This window comes from Amphimedon queenslandica, unplaced genomic scaffold (genome assembly GCF_000090795.2).
Source record: "Amphimedon queenslandica unplaced genomic scaffold, v1.1 AMPQUscaffold_13324, whole genome shotgun sequence".
In the NCBI taxonomy this organism is placed as follows: Eukaryota; Metazoa; Porifera; class Demospongiae; order Haplosclerida; family Niphatidae; genus Amphimedon; species Amphimedon queenslandica.
The window spans coordinates 47,570-68,034 of record NW_003546440.1 but is presented as its reverse complement, the minus strand read 5'-3'; the positions used below and the strand labels follow the sequence as shown (position 1 = coordinate 68,034).

Below are 20,465 nucleotides of genomic sequence, written 5' to 3'. Positions count from 1 at the left end.
TTTTAGTATGCAACAATGTACTGTATGTCTATATGCATATTACATGTACATGTACATGTACATATGTGTAAATATTTGTATATTGAATTTGAGTACTGGTACTCTTGACTATACAGAGATTGAGATCATTAGAGTTTCAGTTCCAAAATTTAGTTTTTGGCATAGCAAGAAAACGTCATGGCCCAAAAATTTTATGAATTCATCCAAAAATTTATTTTGTGGTTTTAATTTTTGCAATATTTTTCTGCTTTTTGGCCATGTTAAACTCTGCATTAAATTGATATTATTTTTGTGAATTTTTAATAAAACAAGAAATTCATGAAAATTTTGGGCCTTGAAAGATTCTAGCTACATATATGCGATATACTTCATTTGTTTTATTGTAGCTCTGTGTTTACTGAGTTGTTCCATCGTCATGATCTTGATATGAGTGACTCCATTACACAGAACGAGTTAGAGTTCTTCCTTGATAGAGCTAATCTGGAGTACAGTGATGATAATGATGAATACTGGAAGGCTATACAAGGTATCACGTGTACAGTACCATATAGTGCAAAATTTTCAAGGACTGTAAATTTTGCAGATTTTGTGATTTTTTGAAGATTTGCGAAAATTACTTTCGTGAAAATCAAATTATTAGGGCACAAGATGGCAGACGGTATAAATTTGCAAAAATTAAATCCGTGAAATAGATTTTTAGGCAAATTTGCAAAATTTGCAGCCCTTAAAGAATTTTGCACTATACAGTATTTAGTGCTATCATTTGACATTTATTGTGATCAGCCATTTCCAACAACTATAGTTATGAATATTATGTCAGTTTTCTTGATTATGGCCTTATGCTATATAGTTCAAGCTGATTCCAATCTTAAGTTATGAACCTGCAAAAGATTATATTATGTACCATATAAAAGGAAATTTTGGAAGTAGCTAAATTTAGCAAATTTGGCATTTTGATAGCCATTTACCAAAATAAAATCTGCGATTTTGAGCCATTATACGCATGCTCAATGGCACGTGGCCACAAATTCGCCAAATTAAAATTTGCCAATCACCAAAACTCAGCCATTCACCAAATTTAACTCCCTCCAAAATTTCTTGCTATACAGTATTTAGTAAATTATATCTATCACTAAACTCTGCACATACATGCACAGTCCTACAGTGTTATTTGTTTCTTTTTATAGAGAATTATGAAGTCAATGATGATTCTGAATTATTACTGAGCGGGTTTATGCTCTTCAATGAGGAGTCAGCAGCAAAGAGAGGTCTGGAAGGAGGTATCCAGTACTTGAGGAATATCATACTAGCAATGGGCTATAACAAGCAACTAAAATTGACTAAGGTACATGTACAAAAAAATGCATGTACATGTAAAATTACTACCGTATACTAAGAAGTTTTGGAGGAAATTAAATTTGGTGAATTTGGCATTTTGATAGCCATTTGCTAAAATAAAAACAGCCATTTTCAGCCATTATAATTATGTATGCTCAATGGCACGTGGCCACTAATTCGTGAAATTAAAATTTACCAATCACCAAAATTTAGTAATTTGCCAAATTTAACTCCCTCAAAAATTTCCCGCTATACGGTATTTTACATGTACATACATGTACTATACTAATTGGGCAAAGCCCTTACTTATGAGAATTTTTATATGTACATGTATGTATGTACGTACATGTATGTATGGGTACGTTTGGGGGCATGACTAGGAGGTGTGGTCAGAAGGAGGAGCCCTCAATGTTTTACATTCTTTCTAGTATTATCTTTACAAAAATTCTAAAATAAAGTTCAGTATGTACATATACATGTTATTTGTTTTAGGCTTGTCCTTTTGAGTTTGAAGTATTCACTGAATCATGTGAAGGTGAAATTGAGATATTATCACAATTATCATCAGCACAACACGTTGAGAGAGCATTAGCTTCACTAGCTAAGAGTACTGGATCAGTTACTGGTAGAGTAGATGGAGCTGATGAATCACTAATGATAACTTATACACTTGTTAGTCCGGCTAATATTGCAACTACATTCATTGAGAATAAGGTACAGTCAGTGTTTGAGTAATATCCTAAATGGCCTTGCTATATACATATTTGTACCTAATACTATGTTATTAGTAATACTTTAGCCTTACTAAGTAGGATTCAGCCTATTTTGAAATGGCTGCCACAAATTTTGCAGCCTTAAAATCATTAGATTTGCCATAAATATATGTGTATTTGTGTATCTCCTCTCCAATCAGTCATACCTGGTACCCTCCCTTAATGACACACCTACTACATGGGTGAAGTTTGTGGCCTTGCACACACTAGAGCAGTATCATTCAGCACTCCCTTTCTCTCTTTGCCTACATTTTTTCTTTAACTCTCCCTCCTCCATTCACTTTTTTGTCTTTTTTTATGCTCCTAGACCGATAAAAGTGTCACTATAAAAGTTGATTGTAGTCAAAGTACAAATTTTATTTGCAGTTTTCATTCCCCAGTATACATTATGACAGTACCAGCACTCTCTACTAAAGTAAGAAATACTTAAAATAATAAATTGTTATTATTATTATCATTATTATTATTATATTTTATTTAAAGGTTGCATTTCATTTGGTGCCAAAGGATCTTAAAGCTCCTTTTGAAGTTATTTTTAATGCATCAGAGACGAAGTAAATTGAAGGAACCTTGAACTGCATATTATATAGACTATTGATTTTATAATTTAAAATTTTGAACCTTTTTGAACTAAATTGTAAAGGTCACGCCCACACACCAATAGTCTTATTTACCCCTTTATAACCTTATGAATGAAATGTAAATAAATTCACAAATCACTGGCTTTGAATTTGCTTGCTATACTGTACATTTATCTAGTTTTAATACTAGTAGATTTATTATTACACTTTTTGTTGACTTCGTCTGAAAGCATAGTGAATTGTGGTGAAAACAATCTTAGGAATGTACCCTCTATGTCAACAACAAAATCACATGATGTTGGGTGATGCTATTATGACATCATGCTGAGTGCTAACAAAACTAGGACAAGATAAGATTTTGATCACTTAACAACTGGAATAGATACCTAAAACAAAAGATGGAATCTGAAAGCATTAGATCTATTTATTCTAGAAGTAAGATGGATAGATAAATGTAAAATTATTACCTTTCATGAACCAATAGATCATTCTAGACATCTTATGAGGGTTACTATACAGTTGTGTTTGATTCAGTTCATTGCCATGATTGTTCTTGCGATTATAATTTTTGTATTACTGCTTGTAACGATAAGTTTAATACCTAATTCAACTGGAAAAAACCCTGACTTTCATTCTCTTGAAATTGAAATTGGTGATAAACTAGGCAACAGCTCTTTGCTTGTACCAATCAGGTCACAAACGTCATCAACAGTAACATTTTATTCAAATGAAGAACCATATACTATCCTGTTATCCAATGATATTCCATCAACTATCACAGACTACCTTCCACTGCAGCAACTACCCTTGCTGTCAGAGCGATCAAAGTCTGTATACAGAGGAGATTTTAATTACCTTGAAAGTAATGAGCCTATTTATTTGCTCTCTGGGTCTTCAATTATGTACAACATAACGATAATTTTGACAAGAAGTATTAGCATTGTTTATCCAGCTTGCCTCTATCTTTTTACAAATGAAACATGTTACAACGATTTTCTGATGCTAATACAAAATAATGTTACATATAATGATTCGCATTGTTTTTTTATACCAGAAGTGACACAGGAAAGAACAACTAAAACCGTTTCACATTCCTTTAACATAAAAAATCCTGGAGTGTATTATGTTGGTATACAGTTACAGAGTGGTGTTACTGTACAAGCCAATGCTTCTGTTGTACAAGTATATTATAATACTACTGGACTTCAAAAGCAAACCAATTGTAGTAGTGTCTTGATCTGTTCAGTTGATGTATGCAAAACAAGTTGTAGTCATGAAACAACTACTTATTTTCTTGTCAAACCAGTAAATAAAACTTCTATTCACTATAACTCTACAAGTCTACAAGTTACAAATGAATTAAGCTCCAGTAGTGTTATTGTAGTTATAACATTAACCATAATTATGATATTGGTCACTCTGGTTTGTTTTTGTATGTGCCACAATAGAAAAAGACTTTCTAACTGTATTCATAACATTAGCTCTAAATTGAAAAGCATGAGAGTAAACTTAACTTGTTTGCAATGCTTAAGAAATAGAGCTTCAACATCCCAAAGACTTTCCTCCTCAGTACAATTTATTGATCTGCTCTCTACTGAAAATCAACCATCAGGTAAAATTCTTTAAAACTGTAAATTATACCTTTTAATATTGCAGATGATGAGTCTACTACTTCAACCAGTTCAATGCATGCATTAATAGAACCAATTGCACAGAGAAATGCATGTCAATTACCAATTGTTGAAGTACAAGCAGGTAAAATAACATGCACCTTTATTATTATTAATCAAGAAACTTAATAGGTCTAGTACAAACTGTATTGCTAGAGTCATGTGAAAATGATGTTCCAACATTACCTGTGCCTCAAATTGATATGGAATCTGTGATGGAACCAATGTATTGTAAGTAATCATTATGTATAATATTCATGCTTTTAATTTAAAGCACAGGGAAAACTAGTGACCAAATGTTTAACAGTTATATAGTCAATGATAGGCTACTTATAAAAATGAAAAGTATGGTGATTGCTAATCAGGAGTAAAATTATAATTTTGTTGTTCACTCCAGATGCATTTGGTGAGCTACAAAAGCTATCATTAGACAGGAGTGGTTTAGTGTATCACTGTAGTCAGTATGGAGTGACTCTCATTATTCCAGAGGGAGCAGTACAAGAGTCAGCTACTGTATGGTTTGGAGTATGTCTCTTCAGTGATAAGTTTAAGTTTGGTGATTATGTACCAGTCACTCCTATTGTATGGGTACACATTGACCAAAAGCTGGATAAAAGTGCAGAACTGTACATTCCACATCATATTGCTATTTCCAGTGAAGTTAATCTACAGCAATTCACAGTATTAACAGCTCGTGATGATGACTGCTCTGATGTTATAACTTTCCAGGAAAGTTATGGAATACAAGTTCAAGTTTCACCTGGGTTATTTAAAATTTTGTCCTCTCACTTTTGTTCTAACTGTGTTGCTATCCAGAAGCGAAAATACAAATCCATACCCAGGAGGTATTTGATAGCACGAGCTGATAAGAAAAATGGAAGGGAATTATTAGTACAATTTATTTTTCTATGCCAACAAAAAGGCTGCAAGAAGGTGTGTATTAAAAATGAATGAATAACAGGTCAAACTACATTTATATAGGTTGTTGAAGAGCAGTGTGCTAAAGAAGGATTTAAAATATCATTTTATGAACCAGTCACATTTACTGGTGATGGTCAAGTATCACTATCTTTTGAGCCACATAGTGTCCCTGGTTGGAAAAGAGAAGAAGTCGGGTTTTCCAAAGACTATGTATGTTTAACTAATAAATGTGCCATTAGATCTACTATTATACTTATAGATTTCTATTCAAGATATCGATTATTATCAAATGATGGGATGTGAAAATGCTGCAGAAGTGACTGAAGATGAACTTGAACGACTCGAAATGCTGGAAGATCTTCTCTCTTATCCTCCTCGTTTCAGAATACAGTTTACATCAGATGCAGTAGTTGAAAGAAGTGAAAAAGTGATAGTTCGATTCAATCAAGTTTATCCTCCTGTAAAAAATACAATCCTGTTAGAAGGTTCTCTAGAATTACCTCTTTCTCCAGCTTCATCTGCAAGTAGTACTAGATCTGGTATTGATCTAATGACATATGGTAGGTACAATTTATTAAAAAAATTAAAAAGTCACTGCTTTCTTCAATTTTAGCAAGTGATTTATTGTTTGGAGATTGTCTTAGCATTATTACAAGTGAAAGAGGTCTAAGAGAAAGATGGTTCGACTTTGGATACAGATTAGGTCTTACCCTTGGTCAGCTGCAGGACATTGAACTAACAAGCACTAATTCTGTTCAACCAATCAGGAAAGTTATAATACAGTGGAGAGATCAGAATAGATCAGAATCGTGGGAGCCTTTAGCAGCAGCTTTGGTCAAGATTGGTTTTGAAGATTTAGCACACAGAGTCAAAGATCATTTTGAATCTCCTTCTACACCTGAACCAGAACCTGAAGATAAAGAAGACCATTATAAGGGAGTTTACTGTAAGCTCTGTAATAAATATCATCTTAATTTTGAGGACATTCAACACAAAATACCAAGTAAGTTAGCATTTCACATTATACAATTTATGATACTCTTATAGAAGCTGATTCTCCTCCTGATATGGTTGATCTTATTAACTTGGTAGCTGTGAAGATTCAAGACAAGTTTTATGAATTTGGAACAGCACTTCATTTGGATGATGGTTTCTTGAGGAGTCTTTATGTCGATTATCACGATTCTTTGGTAAGGTTCATTGTGATTCTGAACAGATGGAAAGATAATGGTCCTGATGCATACACATGGAGTACTGTCATTAAGGTACTTCAGTCTGATGCTATTGGAGCTAGCAAAGTAGCTCAGAATGTCATGAAGCATCTTACCACTAATACAGAGGCAGCAGAGTATGCTTCCAGTTAATATTATAACATACATGTTGTGTGTCATTTCTTATTTCGCTGCTGATGCTAAGTCATTAATAATTATTTTATAATTGTTTTAAAGTTTTAAATAAACAACTTATTTTATAAAGAAACAAGACAGCCTTTTATTATTAAAATTAGTAGCATGAATTCAAACTTATTATGCATAGTCATGGTCATCATCAATCTTGCTCAGGGCATTAGAAATATCAATGGGACCAGCAGCATCAGTTCCATCAGGCTTCACAGTCTCTTTACCACCAGCAATGCCACCAATCACCTCCATGTATGTTGGTGGCTCCTGCCCCTCCTTTCCACTATCATTACCTGCATAAGTATTTTCAAAGAGTTCACAGTTTTTGACGTCTTTATCTTTAAATGCAGATTCCTTCACTCCTGGATCATTGTCTAGATGCTCGTAAATCTCATCTTCTTGATCGATCTTTTGTAATTCCATTACTGGATTTGGTGGCAAGGGTCGTTGTAGAGTATTACTGAAAATTTGCGAGCGTGAAGCATAAGCAGCATTAGCAAGTGTCATGGAAAAACTATTGTAAAAGAATTAAAATGATTATATGTACATGCATCATGCAGTAAGGCAGGGATTAATAAAAGCTAGCTAAAAACTTATTTAAATGTAACTTACTTCTTTCCTCCTTCTTTAAAATTATGGCTTCTAAAAAGTTTTTAAAAAATATTATCCTTAGCATAAATTTATTAATTCTTACCTTTTTCTCTTTCGAACCAATACAATCAATACAATTACAATTGCCAGTACTAGTCCAGCAATCAAGAGTACACCAACAACTGCAGACACTGGGGCTACAATAGACGATGACTGAGCAGTATTACTAGTAGCAGGCACTGAGCTTGATGTCGGACTAATACTAGTGGTAATAGAAGTAATACTCAATTGTGTACCACATAAAGGTACATCAAATGAGTCAATCTCCACAGGGCAGCTTGAATCAAATGATATGACAGCAAGAGAGTAAGGTACAGTGGGTGCAGTGTCTATCCATTCCTGCATGATGGATATCAATTGATTAGATGATATATTTTTAAAGGTTGTTATTCTTCCTCTGTATGTTATTTTAGAGAGTGCTGTCTCATCGCAGATGATTCTGTCATCAGTGATATAATCACTCTCAAAATTACACTGACAAGTATTGTTGATGACATCAATGAGTGAGCTTTTAAAGAAGTTCTTCAATGTAGCTTCACTATTAGTCTGTATTGATAAAAAGGAATGCAATAATTATTGTATGCTAATAGTTCACTAACTATTATATCGGTACAGGAATGGAAATCACCAGCTTTAACTTGAAATAATGATGAAGTTGGAGCTAAAAGTACACAAAACATAAATACAAATTTATATTACCTGACTAAATTTACATAAATTCTGATTTAATATTGTTATTACCTGGTAAATTAGGTGCAGAAGCAGGTGATCCAGGGCCAGCATTGGTAGTAGCATCAACTAGTACAGTATAACTCAAACTAGGATTAAGATCACCCAAAACAGCACTGCTAGTATTAGCAGGTACTTCATATGTCAGTGTTTGTCTCCTTCTCCTACTAGTACTGAGGACTTGTAATATGATTCGGTAGAATTTGATGAAGCCTCTGGCTTCTGTTATTGAGATTTGTTCCCAAGATATAAGCATGTGTGTCCCATTGAGTCTATTAGCAGTGATGTTCTTCGGTGCAGGAGGAGCTAATAAAAATGATGAATAATTATAGTAATAATAACTTAGAGCAATCATCAAGCATAAAAATAATTAATCTTGCTTACTGCCTTCTGCAGTGAAGAATGTGAGTTGAGAATTAAGGCCATTCTCTGAAGCACCATTGATAGCTCTCACATTAACTATAAATGGCTTTAATGCCTCTAAAAATTTAAACATTGTACAAGGTTACATTATTATGCTATACAAAAATGAAGTAATAAAAATTGAGGGTGATTTTGGAGCCATTAAAAAAAACTAAGGGCTAGAGCCTTTGCTTTCTTTTATAAATTGGCTAATTTTTAAAATGTTCATATTAAAAAAATTATTTGTCAAAAACTGCTCAAACATTCAGAAAATTGTGGATTAGTGATTATAGCATACTTTTTAATATGCATGTAATTCTGGGCCAATTTTAACACAATATATATCATCAGGGAATTCTTACCTAAATCAGTAATAACAATTGCCAGTGAGTCAGTTACTTGCGATGCTATAATGAGATTATCATATGTTGTCACATTGACAAAATAAGACGTTATAATTCCATTCCTTTCACTAAGTTCAACTGCACTCCATACTACTCTAGCAGCACTGACATTCAACACAACCACCTGTAGATCATTCACTCTACCAGGCCCTGGTATGGAATAAAAAATGTGGCTAAAATTATTATTTTTACATGTATATTATGGATACATAAATAAATTATAGAATTGCAGAATTCTCTCCTTTTTATATCTAAAAGGCCTTCATACACTAGGCAACTTGTTGCTAGCAACATGTGGGGTAGCGTATAAAGGCCTTTAATAAAATTTGGTCTGAGATTCTAAGGGGCTTTAGCCCAGTTTTTGAGCCACTTTAAAAATTTATAAAAAATCCAAATTTGATCGGAACCAGTTCAAAATTTTTAGGAAACATAATAACATGTATGTGTATCAGATAAAATTATAAAAATGGAGAATTTTTCCTTTTCAATTTTGGTAAAATTTTTGAACAAAAAATTTACAAAAATCTAAATTTGATTGGAATCAGTTCAAACTTTCTATGCAACATAATAACATATATACACATGTATGTATTAGATGAAATTATAAAATTTCAAAATTCCCTCCTTTGCAATATTGGCAAAATATGACCCAAGACCCTGTACTAATGTCTATAGTACAGGGACTTTTGCCCAATTTTTGAGCAACTTTAAAAATTCATTAAAAAATCCAAATTTGATCAGAATAAGTTCAAACTTTCTACACAAAATAAAAACATGTATATGCATGAGATAAAATTATAAAAATGCAAATTTCCCTCTTTTTCAATATTGGCAAAATTTGGCCCAAGACCCTGTACTGTAGTACAGGAACTTTTGCCCAACTTTTGAGCAACTTTTAAAATTTGTAAAAAATCCAAATTTGATCGGAATTAGTTCAAACATTCTACACAACATAAGAACATGTATGTGTATTAGATAAATTTAGAAAAATGCAGAATTCTTTGCCTTTCAATTTTGGCAAAATTTGGCTCGAGACACTGTACTATAGTACAGGGACTTTTGCCCAACTTTTGAGCAACTTTATAGTACAGGGACTTTGGCCTAATTTTTTGATAACTTCATAAATTTCTAAAAAATTCGAATTTGATCAAAACCGGCTCAAACTTTCTATGCAACATAAGTACATGTATAATGTACATGTATCAGAAATGTACTGTATTGATCAGTTCTGTTTGAAAGGAGACCAGCAGGCCCATTCCCTATTGATGTGGCAGCAGAAATATTCAGTGTAACAAGTTGATAAGGTGATAAACCAGTAAGATTATAAGATAGAACATAGTCAGGAAGCACGACAGTTAGCGGCTGACTGCCATTATTGAAAAGGAATAGTAAAGTGTAATGAGTAATATTTCCATTGGGAGTGTTTGGTGGTGACCACTTGTACTCCAGTGAGAATGATGTAGATGATGATAGAGTCACATTAGTAGGTGAATCACTGGGTGCTAAAAGATAAAAGAACTATTATTACAACAATCTAAAATGATTATAAAAAAACAGTGGCCTTTATGAACACTTGTAGCTATATAAATATTATTTGCAAGCAAACCTTCTTGTGACGTCCTGAACAAACAATTTTCTAAAAAAGGTCCTTGTCCGATTCTATTGACAGCAGCAATATTGCACTGGTACATTGTATAAGGGCTCAATCCTTGTATAGTGATGCTGTTAGTTGATGCATTTAGTGACAGAACAGAGCCTTCTCCAGTTTGACAGGTAACGTTGTAACCAGTCAATTCTCCATTCTGATCTATATCAGACACATCATTCCAAATCAATGTCACAGAACGTGAAGACACTTCCATTAATGTACAATTGGAAGGAGAACCATTGGGAACTAAAATAAAACAACAATAATATTGCATATATTTTAAGATTATAAATAACGCAATGCTATTGTTAATGCGTATAGTCCATGCATTGTGACATACTTGATTCTTTTGTAGTAAAAGTGACAGTTGAACTTGATGTATTTCCAACACAACTGTATGAAATTACAGAGAAATTATAACTATGATTCTCCTCCAGTCCATCTATTTCAATGGTATAGCTTTCATTCAATACGGTAATGTCAGTATTACCAATAACCTCATTACTGAGGCTAGTATGAGTCTGAAACTCAAACCCTTCATACAATAGTTTATAATGTTCCTGTGTGTAGACAACCAATGGTACCCTGAAAGTAATAGAGACACTTGTAGATGTTGAAATATAATCCTCTACTACAACTGGATGTGGGAGTGAACTACCTATAGTAGTGTACATAAATACATAAAAATGAGTAATTAAGTGATTAGATATACTTAGAAACATACTACACAATAAAGCTACTATAATACAATACTATTCATACCTTTTATTGCAATCACAGCTTCCTCTGATCTTGTTACATTACTAGACTCAAGGAAAGCAATACTAGCCTTGCACTGGTATGTGCCAGAATCTGACAAGCCTGCCATTTCTATGTATAAGCTACTGGTCAGTGTGAGCCCATTGTTTAATACACTTATATTTGTAGCATAGAAACTGTTGTTGTGATACCAGGTAAGACTAAATGTTACTGTGTCACTATCCACCAATAGAGAAGGGAAAGTTGCAGAGCAGATTAACGTGACATTATCATGAGGATAAGAATCAGCACAAGTACTCTCCAAACCAGTGAACTGTGTTGGTTCTACAAGAAGTTCAGGAATGGTAGGATCTATTACACAAAAATAAAATAAATAAATAAATTTATTTCAGTTAATGCATGCAGCAATGTTATAATTTTCTTGTAAATTACAAAATATAGTTTTTGACCTTGTGTCTTAGAATTTACATTTGAACTACATTACCTGTAACATTAATGGTAACTGAATCAGCAGCAACTATTGAATCCTCAATGAAATCATCATCCCCAATACTAGCCTGAGCTCTACAAGTGTAATTTCCAGAATCAACATCACTGCTGAGAGACTTGAATACAAGTATAGACTGATATTCACTTTGATTCACATTTTCAATCAACTGCGATATAAATACTCGACTGCTGTCATTGGTAATGTTAGTATAGTCCTTACTCCAAAAGACACTAACAGTAGGTACTGTGTGAAGACTTGATAATGATAGAGTAATCAAACATGTTATTGAGAAATGAGTACCAGAAACAAGGTTGCCTGCTCTCTCTAACTCCATTGCTAAATGTGGCTGAGGAACTTACGAATAAAAATATTGTAGAAGTGAATAATAAAAAATAATAATTACTATATTTACCTTGAATAGTTATGTTTTCTGAAGCACTTGTATTAAGATAAATATCAATTTGTGGAACTGATAGTGATAAAGAACATTTATACACTCCAGCATGAGTTGAATTCAGTGATTCAAATGAAAGTGTGAGAGAGCCATTAGCATCTTCCACTGAAGACTCAAGAAGGTCATCATTATCATTATACCATTGTAATGTTGGCAATGATATAAATCCATCGATCAATGGTACACTGCATGTTAATGAATATGGTCTACCTAATGACCTCTCATTGCTTGATGAAGTAATGGTGACATTGAGAGGAGGGACATCTATAAAATAAATTAAAATCATAATTAAAACAAAGCATCTAATATCATTTTAGACATACCTCTTATATATAAAGTTGTTGAGGTATTAACTTGTGTAGTTTGTACATATTGATCCTCAATCCCAACTGTTAGTGAGCACTGATATATACCAGAGTCACTGGTATCCAATGGATAAAAGACTAATGTGGTCCTGTAAAACCCATTACTATCATTATCAATATGACCAGTGACCCTATCAGAATTGACCATGCTGTTATTGTGTAGCCATTGACTGGATACTGGGAATAATGATGAATTGAATGAGTCCAGGAATGTTGTATTTAATAAGCATTTCAACTCAAAGAATGTTCCAGCAATCCTCTCAGTAGTAGACTCAGATAATATAAAAGCAGTAACTGGTGGAACTATAAAATTAAATTATAATATTAAAATATTTTAAAGGAAAGTGACATACTTTTTAATGTGACTGTATAATTTTCATGCGTTACTTCACTCGTGTTGCTGCTTGGTGACACATACTTGACTCCACAAATGTACAAGCCTCTAGAATCAAAGGACAGATTAGGCAGAGTTAATGTGATTCCCTTTAGGAGTCCCATGCTGTATTCTTGTCCGGATAGCATCAAAGTCTCATTAGTATCACTGTCAATCTTTTGCCAATAAATGTTTGGTTGCATTCTTAGCTCATTGACAAGAGTCACATAACAATTGAGAAATAGCTCTTCACCAAAAACTGGATTGCCAGTTGATTCAATCAATGGAGCAAAAGAAGGAAGCTCTATTGAATAAAAATAAAATATTGTTTATCAATTATACCTTACCTTGTACAGTAATGGGAATAGTGAAAGAATTAATAGCATCTATTAGGTAATGGCTCATTGATGATATGGTAACATTACAAGTATAATTCCTGATGATGAAACCACTGTATTGCTCAGGATAAATAAGTGCACTGCTTTCAAAATGAGACCCATTGCTCCTAATTATAGTTTCAATTGTTATTCTATCGTCAAAGTCAAACCACTCGAAAATAATCTCAACCGGTGAATCAATGTGATCTGATAGTGTAGCAGTGCATGTTAGATTCAGTACTGTATCATGAAATACTTCCACTGAAGGACTAGCAGTGATACTGACTGTAGGACTTGGTACTAAAAAGATAAGAATTACATGAATGAAATGTTATACTTTCATGTCACTTACTCTGCAGTGTAAAATTAAGAGTAGAGCTGTTTTGTATGATAAAGTTGATGCTATCAATGATGATTGATGCTGTGCAGGCATACTGACCAGCAGAAGATGTTAGGAGTGGATTAAAAGTAAGACTATTTGCTGTACTGGAGACTATTAAAGCATCTGAAGGATATGACCATTCTAATACAGGATTGGCAATCAGTCTGTCAATGGTACTAGTAATACACTGCACTGTAGCTAAAGTGCCATTACTACTTAATGAAATATCCACACCAAGGTAAGCAAGTGCTATATAAAATAAATATAATTAATACATATGCATTACTATAATACTCCTTACCATTTACTGAAATATTAAATGCTGCTCTTGTTGTAGCATTTACAAAATATTCTCCTCCAGTAGAAGGACTGACAGTAAAACTACAGACAACTTCTCCATTATCAGTTACACTGTTCAATGGATTAAACTCAAGAGACGACTTGAATACGTTATCAGCAAATTCAATGTCCTTTTGTATGACTCTAGACTGGTTCACTGATAAAATATCAAGCTCATTTATTGTCCATTGGGTGTCAGTCAATACACTCGTCTCAATGAAGCTAATGTTAAGAAAACAAGACAAGATGAGTGGTGTTCCTGTATATAGTTGTCCATCATAATCAAGGGATAAGAGGACTGGCAACGATTGTACTAAAACAATAAACAAAATAATGATGGTTGTTATTTTTTAATGCATTTTAAACTCACATTGTATTAATACCATAACAGTATCATTTTCTACTAATGTACTGTTTCCATTAGCAAGGATAGCAGAGCATCGATAATGCCCTCCATTTGATAGTCTCAGTGGATTGAATGTTAACACAGACACAACTGATATCAAAGCAGGGGCAATGGTAGTAACAGACACAGTAGTTGTATTGAGAGGCTCATCATTTTCATCGTACCAATGAATTAGAGGTGTAATACTACCATTGGCAGTGCATACTAAACTGTACTCATTACCAAGCAATGGCTCATCTGTGACAGATAAATCAATATCTAATATATCTATGAAAAAAGGAACATTGTCAGATTTAGAAATTATTGTATTATGAATGTATATAGTGTGGTTTACAAATACAGTATGGCCCATAGTCTTTTGTCAAATTTTTGAGCAACTTTAAAAATTTCTAAAAATCTATTGATGAGTGGAATCAGATCTAACTTTCTAAAGTACATGCATCAGAAAAATACAAAAACTTTGGAAGTTGTTTTTCACAAAACACTCTGCCAATGGTCTTTGGCTAGATTTTTTGAGAAATTTTCAAAAATTCTACAAAGTCTAATTTTGATTGTAATCAGCTCAAATTTAATATTAGGAAAAATTATAAAAATGGAGGATTTTCTTGTGGTCACTTTTGATGAACTAACCCATGATTTTTGTCCGATTTTAAGCAATTTCAAAAATTTATAAAAAATCATATTTTGAGTTCAAATTTATACTTAGCATAAAGACATGTATATGTATCAGAAAAAATATAAAAATGGAGAACTCTAGCCATTTTTGACAAAATACTCTGTACTATTTTATTGTCTCTTGTAAAATTTTTGAGCAAATTTTAAAATTGCTAAAACTTTATTTTTGATCAGAATTTCCTCAAAACAGCATAAAAACATGTAATGCATCACAAAAAAATTAACAGTATACCTGGTATAATTAAATGATTATCTCCTGTTCCATTAACAGTGACATCATTAAGACCAACAATTGTAACCTCAGCATTGCATTTATACACACCAGACAAAGTTTGAACACGGTCCAGTCTGAATATTTGACTGCTACTACCAGTCAATGTATATAGGACAGCATCAGAGAATATCAGTTCTAGTGTTGGTGGTGTAGCTATCAATCTATCGATACTAGTAACAGAACATTCTAGCAATACTTCACTGGAGCTAATGTTGAGTAGGACAAGATTGACAAATAAAGGAGGAGCATCTACAAAAAAGTTATAAATAAGGTTAATTAGCACAAATAATAGGGTCACTACACAAAATACATAATACAGAAAATAACGACATTTGCTTGAAGTAAGTTTCATTACATACCATTTACTGAGAGTTGAATTGAGGTATTACCAGTTCTATCCTCAGTTACGACATCATCAGTGCTTACTGTAAAGAGACAAATGTACTCTCCACCATCTACCAAACTGTCTAAAGGATTAAAAGTCAAAACTGACTCATATGCATTGGTAGATATCTCTGATAGAGATTGAGTGAGTCTAGAATCAGTTTGTATATTAGCATTTTGACTGGTTCTTATCCATTGACTATAAACTGTTATATTAGTGTCAATGGCAGTCAAGTTTAGACTGCATATAAGGGTAAGAGGTGTTCCTGTATATAATAGACCGGTATAGTCCTGTGTAATCTCTACGTCTAAGGACTCAGGTACTATATACAAAAAAGGAATAAAATTATAAAAAACTTTTATCTTACATTGTACTGAGACATTAATACTTTCACTTGCAATATACAAATCCAATTGAGCAAGACACTGATACTCTCCGTTATCTGAAAATCTCAACGAAGAAAATTTCAAAACAGAAATCACAGAATCTTCTTCAGAATTTGTCACGACGTAAATCAATGATGCATCTAGTACTTGAGCTCCACTAGGATCATACCAACTAACATTAGAAGAGGAAGACCCATTCACAGTACACACAAGCTCAAGGTTATCATCAAACAACTGATTGCCTCTCTCAAAAACAGAAACCCTTAATGTGCCTGCAGACATAAAATTAGCATATCTGAGAAGTAAATATGAGCATACCTTGAATGATGACGTCATAAGTTGCAAAGGATGCTACTGTACTGTTGATATCACTGATGGTGAGTGTGGCTGCACATCTGTATAAGCCTGAAAAAGGCACTCCTAGGTTTTCAATTGTGTTGAAGCTTGATGAGATCAGCTCTCCCTCTTTAAACCACTGCAACTCTGGGATTGCCAATAGCCTTGAGCTCACTCCAGTCACTCTGCATTGCAATACACTTTGTACTCTACTCTCATTTATTATACTGAGAGCCACTGAGGGTAGTCCTAGCTCTGTATACATGATGCAACAGTAGTATATATATCTTTTTTATAATAAAGAATTAGCTAACCTTCATATAAAAGATATGTTGATACATTGCTACTAATGTTGCTCAAGAGTAGATTAGAGCCAATGCTAAAGGTACATTTGTATTCTCCATCATCAATGGTACTGTTGAGAGGATAAAAGTAAAGTGTTGCATTATATACATTAGTAGCTATCTCAGTTATGCACTGCTTGACTCTAGAAGTATTTGACACCACTTCTTCATTATGAATCCATTCATTAGTGACACTAAAGGTTGTATCAATAGTACTTAAGTTGAGGCTGCAAGTAAGTGCCAATGGAGTCCCACTGTACAAGGTACCATAATAGTCTCGCGTAATATCACCCAATTCAAATGGAGGCACTATGCATAGAAAATAATTAAAGAAGAATAGAACTATTATTTAATTTACATTGGATCCGTATGGTATAATTATCACTTTCAACCAAACTGCTGATTCTAGCAGAGCACGTGTAGGTGCCAGCATTAGAGAAACTTAATGAACTAAATGTAAGAGTGGAATTAAAGTAACTGGGCAATACAGTGTTTGTTATATGCAGTGATGATGATGATGATGATTGTATTTGTGAACCAGACTCATCAAACCAATCCACATTGACTGAGACATTAGAGGAAACATTGACAATACAAACCAGCTTATATTCAACCCCAAATGTTGGCTCAGTCATAGCTGACACAGTAACTGGTAACACTTCTATAAAAGGAAACTTAATTTGATTATGTAACCACATCAACCTAAAGCCATACCTGGCAGCAGAATGTAGCTTGCATTCTTTGAAAACGAAATCATAAATTCATCAACTTCTATACTAGCCTGACAAGTATATGTACCAGGCATTGGGTCTGATACTTCAAGACTCTCAATAGTATTAGAAGACGTTGAAAGGAGACTTCCAGAATAAAACCATTCGATTTTTGGCATGAATATTAACCGATCATCAGTGGATACATTACATTGTAATAGGAAGAAAGAAGAGCTGGTGCTTATCAGCTCCAGATCCACTGATAATGGTGGAAGATCTACAAAAAAGAAATATAAAAGGAGCTTAAAAGTAGCCACCTGCATGATTAGCGTAATAGCACATCACAATAAAAATGAGATGGATATGTTTTAGGCATAAAGTCAGAGCCCTTAATTTTTTCTAAAACAATAATTTAAAACTGTCATAAGGTTCTGCATTGTCTAATATTCAGCACATGCTTGAGTGCATGAGCATGTGGGTATGAGAACATCAAGCATAATGCAATAAGACCAATGTCATAATAGCACTTACCACTTATTTCAACTAGTAAGGCTTCACTGATGCTATTGCTACATTCACTATCATTACCACAAACTGTCACATTGCACTGGTACTCTCCAGCATCAGTCGATGAATTAAGAGGATAAATGAATAATTCAGCAACATAAATATCTGAAGACACTGTGATGCATTGTGATGTCCTTGAAGAGTTAGTTATAATGCTGTTGTTTTTTATCCACTGGTTTGTGACTGTTGGTGAAAAGGAGCTATAATTAGTCAGATTCAAAGAGCACTGTAACAGTAAAGGTGCTCCAGGATAAAAGATTGACTTGTTTTCGTAATTCGATATTTCTATATTTGGCACTGCAAAAGAGTGTAAACTAGGCAGAATCAATCATAAAATTCTTACTTATCATTAGTCCTTGATCTAATTTTAAAAATGAATTACAGTAATTGATTATTTTGAGGAAATGATACTTACCTATTCCCCGTCTGTATAAACGGCCCTTTTGGTGCTCTAACATTACTAAATATAAACAAGCATAGAGTTATTCATCATTCCACAATGAAGGAAACTATTAACCCCATTAATAAGGTTTGACCCCACAGTGTACTAGTTGTCTTATATATGAGTTGCATGAGCTAGGCTTCATTAAGTCAAAAATGCCAATCATTGCTTTGTATAAAAATTTATTACGCCTAGTCAAAACACATACCCAGTGATGAACACAGCTTTGGTGATAGCTGAAGATCCAGTTCTTTTTCCATAAGAACCTTGTACACAAGCTCTTTTGAAGAATTTGTTGAGTAAAAAGACTTCCCTGCAAGCACCTTCTGAACTGTAACTTCTGAATCTATAAAATACTGCATATTCAGTTTAGAACTGTCCCAAGAAAATTTTATCCTTTTATATACATCAATAGGCATTGTGCTTGTTTCGAAAAATCTAAAAATAGGATAAACAAAAATCTAATTTGACGACGTAATGTTATTAATGTACTCTTTTGATGCAATTCCATCAGCTAAACTGTAACTCAAGTAGGTCTTTCCATTGGAGTCTACACCAGCAATTATGATATGCTCTTTAATCTATATCAATCAATAAAAATAAGGTTATAAATGTGATGAATATTGTTTTGTAGGGCTGTACATCTAATTATTGCTACATCCTACATATACTTGCACAGGCTTTTATATTTACTGACATTATCAATGTCACTGAGTAGTTTAATACCAATCCAATCACTCCTGTTTGCGTGAGAAGAAAGACTAAGGACCACAGCACTTAAATCACTATCTGTTCTCCATTCAAGAATGAATCTCATTTCCTTATCTTCTTGTTGAGCAATAGAGCCACTGCATTGGGCAATTCTAGTATTAGACTGAGTCCTGGTAGCAAGTACAAAGCTCTCACATGATAAAACTGTAACACAAATAAGAGTAATGAGCTTCATGATGTCACACAAGGTGAATACTGACTCCAAGGCTACCTGGTATGCACTTTTATAGTGATGAGAATGCATGGGTCAAGCCTTTGAAGTTGCATGGGCAAAGGAATGATAAATTAAAAATAAGAAGTCAGAATAATAGTATAAATCTCCATAATTTCAAGTGTTAAATTTTATAAGTCATATGGCGGTATACCGCAAAAATCTGAAGTGATATAAATAATGAATTAATTTAAATTATAACATATCGGTACAAATGTAATCATAAACTGAAAGTTTTCCTTTGTCTTTTCTTTATTGAGCCAGAGTCGCGTTACACTTACAGGAAACAGAAGCAAAGACATCACATTTAAATTTATAGGGGATAGATTTAGATTCAAGCCAGTCACATCTATAACCACAATCAGAATCAGAACATCTACGATCAAATTTTTCAGTGAACTTGTCTTTAAGGAGCTTTTCAAATTCTTCACGAACCCCTTGTAAAAGTTTAAATTTCATCCACTCCACTGGTGAGCACAAGAACTCTTGCTCAATAGTCTCATTCATCTAATATCAAAAATATAAATGTCAATAGCTGCCTTGTAAAATTAAGTAAATAGTATATACCTTTAAGCAGAAATGATCTTCCAATAATTTTGCAACATGCACGAGAGCTGTACTTGCATCTGCTTCCTTGGATGTTTGATTATGAACTCTAATAAATGATGCTATGGCATCAACAGTGTTTGCCGCATTGGTATTGTTGGCATCAAATTTACCAATCTAGATAATAAGAGAAAGATTATAAATACAGTAGAGTCCTATGTATCATCAAACTTACAAAGTCATAAGTTACTCTGCTCAGTACGGATAGACCCTTTGGAATATTGCATTCAGGTTTGCAGGTCACTGAACGCTCTTTTATAGCAGGAGCTGAATGTCCAAACAAAAATAGAGAAAAG

General features: G+C 33.5%; 3 protein-coding genes across 3 annotated transcripts in view; 2 read left to right on the top strand and 1 right to left on the bottom strand.

The window, feature by feature from the left end:
- Positions 1–2,819, top strand: part of LOC105313306 (EF-hand calcium-binding domain-containing protein 7-like) — a 17,461-nt gene extending 14,642 nt beyond the window's left edge. Inside the window, exons 10-14 of the mRNA XM_019998320.1 lie at positions 387–526; positions 1,188–1,345; positions 1,831–2,052; positions 2,419–2,526; positions 2,595–2,819. Coding sequence (XP_019853879.1) covers positions 387–526; positions 1,188–1,345; positions 1,831–2,052; positions 2,419–2,526; positions 2,595–2,669 — 703 coding nt within the window. The 3' untranslated portion in view covers positions 2,670–2,819. The remainder of the gene's footprint in view (positions 1–386; positions 527–1,187; positions 1,346–1,830; positions 2,053–2,418; positions 2,527–2,594) is intronic.
- Positions 2,820–3,003: 184 nt separating this feature from the next.
- Positions 3,004–6,649, top strand: LOC109583131 (uncharacterized). Its single transcript, XM_019998332.1, has 10 exons — positions 3,004–3,127; positions 3,177–4,304; positions 4,349–4,447; positions 4,495–4,593; positions 4,642–4,707; positions 4,760–5,295; positions 5,344–5,493; positions 5,543–5,843; positions 5,897–6,286; positions 6,331–6,649. Exons 1-10 carry the CDS (start codon positions 3,091–3,093, stop codon positions 6,645–6,647), a joined length of 3,123 nt encoding a protein of 1,040 aa, XP_019853891.1. The 5' UTR covers positions 3,004–3,090; the 3' UTR covers positions 6,648–6,649.
- Positions 6,650–6,723: 74 nt separating this feature from the next.
- LOC109583123 (hemicentin-1-like) lies at positions 6,724–17,295 on the bottom strand. The gene is made up of 25 exons (XM_019998317.1): positions 17,280–17,295; positions 16,833–17,171; positions 16,501–16,773; positions 16,164–16,454; positions 15,771–16,118; positions 15,370–15,660; positions 14,427–14,729; positions 14,019–14,369; positions 13,688–13,966; positions 13,306–13,635; positions 12,939–13,262; positions 12,544–12,888; positions 12,179–12,484; positions 11,761–12,120; positions 11,280–11,627; positions 10,858–11,175; positions 10,476–10,763; positions 10,084–10,371; positions 8,828–9,019; positions 8,448–8,543; positions 8,076–8,369; positions 7,934–7,995; positions 7,378–7,880; positions 7,296–7,325; positions 6,724–7,197 (listed from the first exon to the last, which is right to left on the bottom strand). The coding sequence occupies exons 1-25, from the start codon at positions 17,293–17,295 to the stop codon at positions 6,810–6,812; spliced, it is 6,963 nt and encodes a 2,320-aa protein (XP_019853876.1). The 3' UTR covers positions 6,724–6,809.
- Positions 17,296–20,465: the final 3,170 nt, after the last annotated feature.

What these genes read in the sequence shown, in the direction of transcription:
- LOC109583131 (XM_019998332.1), top strand. Translation starts at nt 3,091, where the DNA reads ATGGAATCTGAAAGCATTAGATCTATTTATTCTAGAA. An exon ending in AATTGTTGAAGTACAAGCAG is followed by an intron (nt 4,448 to 4,494) that starts GTAAAATAACAT and finishes GAAACTTAATAG; the next exon opens with GTCTAGTACAAACTGTATTG. An exon ending in CATTCAACACAAAATACCAA is followed by an intron (nt 6,287 to 6,330) that starts GTAAGTTAGCAT and finishes ATACTCTTATAG; the next exon opens with AAGCTGATTCTCCTCCTGAT.
- LOC109583123 (XM_019998317.1), bottom strand. An exon ending in TGTTATGGTATTAATACAAT is followed by an intron (nt 14,370 to 14,426) that starts GTGAGTTTAAAA and finishes TTATTGTTTTAG; the next exon opens with TACAATCGTTGCCAGTCCTC. An exon ending in AGCTGTGATTGCAATAAAAG is followed by an intron (nt 11,176 to 11,279) that starts GTATGAATAGTA and finishes ACACTACTATAG; the next exon opens with GTAGTTCACTCCCACATCCA.